The 7,970-nt window shown below is 54.3% G+C and overlaps 1 protein-coding gene across 1 annotated transcript in view; it reads right to left on the bottom strand.

Moving 5' to 3' along the window:
* Nucleotides 1-268: 268 nt before the first annotated feature.
* Nucleotides 269-7,970, bottom strand: part of TMCC3 (transmembrane and coiled-coil domain family 3) — a 29,642-nt gene continuing 21,940 nt past the window's right edge. The window contains exons 2-4 of the mRNA XM_054167763.1: nucleotides 5,491-6,389; nucleotides 3,837-3,972; nucleotides 269-1,782 (exon numbers count right to left, since the gene is read on the bottom strand). Coding sequence (XP_054023738.1) covers nucleotides 1,480-1,782; nucleotides 3,837-3,972; nucleotides 5,491-6,389 — 1,338 coding nt within the window. The 3' untranslated portion in view covers nucleotides 269-1,479. The remainder of the gene's footprint in view (nucleotides 1,783-3,836; nucleotides 3,973-5,490; nucleotides 6,390-7,970) is intronic.

The raw sequence follows: 7,970 nt of genomic DNA, 5'->3' as shown, positions 1-7,970 counted from the left end.
GGTGAGGACATGGGTGTGCCTCTCCTGATGCATTCCTGGTGCCTGCAAGGCAGCACAAACCCCTCTCCAAGTCTCTGCTCAAAGATGCAGCACACAAAAGAGAGAATTAAAAGAGAATTCCTCACTTTTGCAGCATCTGAACTGAATTTCCTAGATGCTGAGCTGCTGCAGCATTATTGATGCAGTTAGTGCCATCCTTCCCTCAGCCCCTGAAGCCACCAAAAGCAATGCTGTTCCCTCTTCATCTTTTCATTTAATGCAGAGTGGGGGGGAGGCCTGGGTGGGGTGGGTTCATTTTGTGCTGGTTGGAGGGGCTCTTCAGTTGTTACTATTCTAGATCTTGTTTTACACCATGGCTGGAAGCCAAGCAGGTGGCAGGGAACTTTTCTTCAACAGTTCCTAGATCAAGCAAAAGAACTTGCAGGAAGGAAAGGAAAGCAAGGCTGTGCCCCAGCAGTGGGGCTGTAAGCTCAGAGGGGACTTCCAGGACTGTTTCTCACAGGAGGCTGCACAGTGTTTGCCTATTTGCAGAACTTTAACTCCCTGCTCCCCTCCAAATCTGCCCCCTTGTGCTTCTTCCACAGTCCTTAATCTGACACAAGAACAAACTCCACTGCACCCAGAGTCCCACCAGAGCTCTTTTGCAGCCAGTTAGAGCACCCCAACAATTCAGTGCTGGCAAAGGCTCACCAGAGTGTCCCAGGTTGCAGGGCTTGAAGCCAGCGAGTGCTTTGGTCTGCATCACAACTTACCCACTGCTTACTTGCTCCTTGACTCCTCTACAAAGTGGCCTGGAGACCTTTGTCAGTCAATTCAGCTTAGATGTGGAAGTCTTACACCACATCCCTGTGCTTCCCAAATGTGAACTAGTCCATAGTCCTCCCTGCTCTAAGTTACAAGCAATAGACTCTGTGCAAAGGGTTACTAGCACAAGGACCAAGTTTTGCTGGTCCTGGAAACTAGAACCCCCTGATTCAGAGAGCCATTGATTTATGATCAAGAACTATTCATCCATGACTGTCTAATTTGGCACATCATTGCAGCTGGATTCAGAGAGAGAAAGGTCTCAGTGTAACAGGACTGACAGCCATCATAGCCTCCTGATCACACTCTTTGCACTGCAGGCTAGCCCACACCCGACACTTGCAGGGGCTTGGATCCCTCCCAGAGCATCACATCATCTTTCATGGTGTGGGTTTGTGCAGTGGGATTAAGGCAGGAGACTGACACAAGCAAGGAGTCGATCAGGAGACACAGCCCCTTGGACACCATCAGGCTGAGCAGGCAGCTGGCTGCCAGCACCTTTGGGTATTTACACCTCTGAGCCCAAGTCTTTGCAGCCTTCCCCATCCAGGCCACACACTTAAAGTGACAGCAACAATGATTTGTAGACACACAGCACTTAAAAAAACAGGGAGGGCAAGAAAAGAGGAGGAGGAAAAGACCAATCCTAGTAAATCATGAGGCAGCCCAGCAGCTTCATCTGGGTATAATCATCCTCTCGAGGGCACAGATGATGTGATCCCAGTTCTTGCAGAATATTGCCAGCAGCGTTACTGCAAAGAAAGTGCAGAAGATGTGGCACCGGCTCCTCATCATGGGGGCAATGAACTTGGCCATGGTGGACACACAGACCAGGATGACAGTCATGAAGGCCAGCACCACGTTGATGCATTTGCCCAGCAGCACCTTGGCGTTCACCGTCTCCGACTGCTGTGCCTGCTGCTCCTGCTGGTGCAGCTCCAGCTTGGAAACCCGGGTCTGGCACGATTCCAAGGCTTCCTGCAGACAGAGAGCAAGAGTTAGGGCAGCTGTGCTTCCCTGCACCACTGGCTGCTGCTCCAGCTGCACAGCCCTCCACCAGGCAGAGCTGGAGAATAATTGGTTACAGGTTCCTAGAATCTGAATGAACTACCAGTGCTTGGAACACAGTCTAAATGCATGCAGCCTGGGCTGCAGCCAAAGCAGCCTGGCCAGCAGTGTGGGGAGGGGATTCTGCCCCTGTCTCTGCTCAGACCTCACCTGCAGTGCTGTGTCCAGCTATGGGGGTGCCCCCAAAACAAGAGAGACATGGAGCTGATGGAGAGGGTCCAGAGGAGGCCACAAAGATGATCAGAGGGCTGGAGAACCTCTACAAAGACAGGCTGAGATGGTTGGGGCTGTTCAGCCTGGAGAAGAGAAGGCTCCAGAGAGACCTCAGAGCTGCATTTTAGTATCTGAAGGGGACCTACAGGAAGGCTGGGGAGGGATGAGGGGCAATGGTTTGGAACTGGAGCAGGGCAGAGTTAGGTTGGACATCAGGAGGAAGCTCTGCAGAGGGAGGCTGGGGAGACACTGGCACAGGCTGCCCAGGGAGGGGGCTGAGGCTCCATCCCTGCAGACATCCAAGCTCAGCCTGGCTGTGTCCCTGAGCAGCCTGCTCCAGCTGGAGCTGTCCCTGCTGAGTGCAGGGGGTTGGACAAGATGCCTTTGGAGGGTCCCTCCCAACCCCATGCAGTGGGTGAAGGGGTTGGTGTCTGCATGTGTGCAGTGCTGCCTGCTCAGCTATGGCCAAACCTGACACTGTCCAAAGCGCAGCTTTTACACTGCCCATGCTTGAGAGCAAGTGTCCTAGCTGTGGTGTTCATGACAGGCAATACTGATGAGGTAAGGTGCTGAGGAAGCTGTTGCCATAGCAACTGCCAGTGCCTCAAACAGCACCACAGTGAGTGATTTGTGCACACCACAGAAACACGAGGGCAGCACAAGCCTGCTCCGATGCTAATTCAATCTCCTTTGCATCTCTGGCATTTCATACAGTCAGGGAATTCTTTGGGCTGGAAAAGACCTCCAAGATCATCAAGTACAACCACTGAGGGGTTCAAAGCCAGGCTGGATGAGGCCCTGAGCAGCCTGGGCTGGTGGGAGGTGTCCCTGCCCATGGCAGGGGGCTGGCACTGGATGAGCTCTGAGGTCCCTTCCAACCCATTCTGGGAATTGCTTGCAGCAGATAAAACTCTGAAGCCATTGAAGCAAAGAGAGATTGGCCCCAATTCAAACATGTTGGCTTATCACCTTAAACCAGATCTTAAAAGAAACAAAAAAGGGCTTAAATCTTCCCCCAAATTCCTTGCACCCAAAGATGAAGGGAGAAGCAAACCTTTCACAGTGGTGGATTCCCCTGTAGGGGACAGTTTCAAGGCCCAGCCTGGCAGCTTGGCCATCTTACTTGAACTGTATTCTTACCCTGAAAGGTTGGCACTAGATGATCACAGGATCACAGAACTGTCAGGGTTGGAAGGGACCTCAAGGCTCAGCCAGTTCCAACCCCCTGCCATGGGCAGGGACACCTCACACCACAGCAGGCTGCTCACAGTCACCTCCAGCCTGGCTGCAAACACCTCCAGGCAGGAGGCTTCCACCACCTCCCTGGGCAGCCTGTGCCAGGCTCTCACCACCCTCAGGGGCAAGAACTTCTTCCTGACATCCATTCTGAATCTCCCCACTTCTAGTTTTGCTCCATCCTCCCCAGTCCTACCACCCCCTGACACCCTAAGAAGTCCCTCCCCAGCTTTCCTGGAGCCCCCTGCAGATCCTGGAAAGCCACAAGAAAGTCTGCTCAGAGCCTTCTCCTCTCCAGCCTGCACAACCCCAACTCCCTCAGTCTGTCCTCACGGCACAGCAGCTCCAGCCCTCTGCTCCTCCTCGTGGCCCTTCTCTGGACACCTTCCAGCACCTCCAGATCCTTCCTGTAATAGAGGCTCCAGAACTGGACCCTGAGCTCCAGGTGTGGGTCTTGCAAGCTGGGATTCTCTGGATGCATGCTAAGGACAAGCAGCCAAGAGAAGAGGAGGTACCTGCACGTCTCGTGAGCGCTCATAGGCCTGGTAGGCAACTTTCTCCTCTATGCTGGCCAGCTCCTGCTTCAGGTTTGCAGTCTCGTGCTGATGAAGGTCAGTGAGGTCATTTAACTGGTCCTCCAATCTTTCATATCTTAGGAGGGAAAAAAGGTCTACATTGAATGCCTTCTGTCCAGGTAATGCTGAACAACAAAGCAGTGACGCTGCTGGGAAGGGGATCTCCCAGCCTGCCGTGGACTGGGATCCCTCTGACTGGCATCACAGCTCACTAAGAGCTTTGGAAGCCCTCCAGAAGCACTTGTTCAGCAAATGGAAAGCCTCTTTGGAGTGTTTCCTGCTGGCAGTGGGTGTTAAAAAGCAAATATTTGCACATCATTGGCAAATTCTACGACCTATAAACGGTGCCTAAGGGCACACAGCTCGTGTTCTCCCAGTCCTCCCTCCCCATTCACACCACAGGTTAGGCTTCCCTAAGCCTGGCTCGCCTGCAGTGAAAGCAAAACCGTGTTGTTCCCTGGATCTTCTCTCCACCACAGCTACAAGGTCCTGCCATTCACAGCCAGCCTGCTCCTGCATGCCTCTGCACAGCAAACAAGCCCAGCTACACCCTCAGAAAACCAGAGGGGGGGTTGGCAAGTTGTGACTTGGTTTAACAGAGGCAAAGGGCGCACTCGGCATGGGAGTGGTGAAGGCAGAAATTGCCTGGCTGTGGACACGGTGGCAGGGGGCTTGGGAACTTAATGGCAGTGAGCTGTTGGAAAAGGCTGCTCTGCCTTCTCCTGAAAGCAAGTCCTGAGCCTGGGAGGGCTCTGTGCTCTCCTCCCCAGGGCACCACCTGCTGTGCAGCCTTCCTTGCACTGCAAGGACTGCAAGCACCAGCCAATATTGCATCTCACACGGAGGCTTTGCCCATTAGCACAGGAAAGGCTTCAAGGACCGACACTTGAACAAAGCAATGTGACCAACGGGACACAGGAACCCCGGGTGCAAGCCCTCCCCAGAGCATCTCTCGCTTCAACAGGGGAGGACAGAGGAATTAGTTGCCAAGGAACAAATGCAAGAGGAAGTGGTGCTCCAGCACTTACAGTGACACCTCACAGCCACGTGTTCCAGCAGGGGACAGTGACACTGCAGAGAGCCAAGTGCCTGAGAAGTTTGTGGACGAGGCCCTCAGGACTACAAGTTTAGTTAGCAGCTGAAAGTCAGCGTGGCTGCACCGCAGACTGATCAGCATGGCCAGGGCACAGCACTGCAGACACCTTCCCCAGTTACATCTCCTGGCATCTCCTACAGGCAGTGCCCACTTCACCTGTCACAGGAGAAGCCTTCAACGAGAGACAAAGAGCTACCCCGGCATTTGATGGCCACCCCTCTGCAGCCACTGGAAGGAGTGGAACCTTTTGCTTTTTTGGCACTGGATACTGACTGGAATTAGGTTTTCTCCCCTGCTTCTGAAGGATCCTGATCCAGCGTGAGGTGTCCCTGCCCACGGCAGGGGGTAGGAACTGGATGATCCTTGAGGTCCCTTCCAACCCTGACAACTCTATGACTATGCCCCACACAAGCACACATCCATATTTCCACCCCCTAGCCCCATTCCAAAAGCACTGCAAGGGGCCAGTGTGGGAAGAGCAGAGCAGAGCCCCAGTACCTATATCTCTCCTCCTGCAGCATCTGGGAAATGAAGCCATAGTCTCTTTTAAACTGGCTCTTCAAACTCTCGATGTCATCAGCTAGCTGGGACTGGGTCTCCTTGATTTCCCTCAGCTCCTCCAAAATCATGGAGAGCTTTCCTTGGCTGTCCAGAGCGCTGGCCACAGCAGGGCCGAAGGAGGCGTTGCCGTTGCTGTCCGCCGAGCCGGAGGTGCCGCTCGAGCATTCGTCGTCGCTGACGTACTTGGGCTTGGCGACGCTGGTGGCGCTGCCCCCGTAGGCCCTGGAGCCTGCCTCGGGCCGGAACTCATCCAGGCTGCTCTTGAGGTGGGCGATGTTGTCCGCGCTGCCGAACTTGTTCCGGATCAGGTTCGCAAACTCTCTGGACTTGCTGAAGACGAAGACGGGGGGCGTGAGGGAGACCCCCGGCACGCCCGACTTGCCGCCCTCCGCCCCGTGCCCCGAGCCCCGCGGCTTTCCGTGGGGAAGGTCCTTCAAGCTATCCTTGGAAGTCTCCTTGGCGGCTCTGGAGGCTCCGTTCTGCTCGATGTCCTTGAGCTTCCTGTGGTACTGCTCCAGCTTCTTCTGGAGCTGGGCGATGGAGTGTGCGGACTTCTGGTTCTTCTTCTCAAAGACCTGCTTGATGCGCCCAGCCTGCTGCTTGTCCGCGCTGTTCACCAGCTTCAGGTACTCGGCCACGTTCCCATCCCGAGCCGTCTGTTCCACTTTGATTTGCTCTGTCACCTTGAGGATCTTCTGCTTCAGGCTGTCTGCACTGAGCTTCACCTTGTGGAACTCCAGGACCCCGTCCGGCACATCGAAGTTGAGGTTGGTGTCGGAGCCGCCCCGGCGGATGCTGAGCGGTAAGCTCAGGGTGTTCATGTCATGTCTCTCCACCTGAGACGGGACAGGAAGAGAAGTCAAATTCAAATGCCATGGACATTTAATCCAACTTTCAGGTTCCTTTCCCACGTGTGGTTATTAAGCACACAACACAGAGTAGCTTCCAGCAGTGAAACAGAAGGAGCTCTTGGAAACTAAGAAGCATTTTTCCCCCCTGGGCTCTGCTCAGACCTCACCTCCAACCCTGCCTCCAGTTCTGGGGTCCCCAGCAGCAGAAGGACACAGAGCTGCTGGGGAGAGTCCAGAGGAGGCCACAAAGGTGATCCAAGGGCTGGAGCAGCTCTGCCCTGAGCACAGGCTGAGGGAGCTGGGGCTGTGCAGCCTGCAGAGGAGAAGGCTCCAGGGGCACCTCAGAGCTGCTGCCAGCACCTGAAGGGATCCTGCAGGAAGGCTGCAGAGAGACTTTTGCTGAGGGGGTCTGGAGCCAGGCCCAGGGGAATGGTTTGGAGCTGAGGCAGAGCAGGGTTAGAGTGGAGCTGAGGAGGAAGTTGTTCAGCAGGAGGCTGCTGAGCCTCTGGCACAGGCTGCCCAGGGAGGCTGTGGCTGCCTCCTGCCTGGGGGTGTTGAGGGCCAGGCTGGATGAGGCTCTGAGCAGCTGAGTGCAGCTGAGAGGTGTCCCTGGGCATGGAGGGGAGGCTGGGGATGAGCTCTGGGCTCCCTTCCAGCCTGAGGCAGTCTGTGATTCTGTGCTGACATCCCCTGTTAGCGTTTGCACAGGTCAGACCCAGGTGGCTGGCAGCTCTCCACTCAAGCTGGTACCTCATTTAAAAGTGACAAAAATCACAAGTGTCAGAACTAGCTCCCACTTGTATGGATTTAGCAGTTTGAATTGAACAAGCCTGAGAGGGGGGCAAAGAAAAGCCTTTACAGAAGACTTTTCAAGGTAGTAATATTGGAGCAGATGACCTCTAAGGTCTCTCCCAAGCCGAGCCATTCTCTGAATACTCTGGTGGCAGCAAAATCTGCCTCGAATAGGAGCAAAACATTTGCATCCCACACTGCAAGTATGTCTGCACTTGGACTTCCTAGGTCTGGATGAACTCAGTGAAGAGAAAAAGCCCAGGGTAGAACAATAGTTTCCTGAGACAACCCAAAGCCATTCTTGAATCAGCTCTGGCACAGAAGGCTGCTGTGATTAATCAGGGCCTTGCATATACACACGAGACAGATCCATCACTGGTGGCACTCAGGACAAGCTGTGCATGCTTCCAAGAAGGGGTGGGGCTGTCTCTAACCTTTACACAGCACCAAGTGTTTACTTCCTCAGTACAAAATAGCCTAAAAATATATTGTGATAAACTGGATCCGAGCCCAAGGCAGATCCCTTCTCTCTGATGTGCTCCCCACCGGCTGCAGTCTCTAGTGGTCAGCAAGTCTTATCACCACCACGCACCCCATGCCTTCCTGGAACGTCAAGGTCACAACAGCAATAGAGATGAAAAGAACAATGGCTTTGGGGGGATAGGTCTGCTGAAAGCTGCCTTGCTTTTGGAGCTGAGGAAACAATTAGCATGTGGCAAATCTGCTTCTGAAATGAGCAAAACCAGTCACACAAGGAGAGGCTGAGAGAGCTGG

Source organism: Dryobates pubescens, chromosome 15, assembly GCF_014839835.1.
Source record: "Dryobates pubescens isolate bDryPub1 chromosome 15, bDryPub1.pri, whole genome shotgun sequence".
Lineage (NCBI taxonomy): Eukaryota > Metazoa > Chordata > Aves > Piciformes > Picidae > Dryobates > Dryobates pubescens.
The sequence above is the reverse complement of the archived record's forward strand: the minus strand, read 5'-3'. Positions and strand labels throughout refer to the sequence as shown.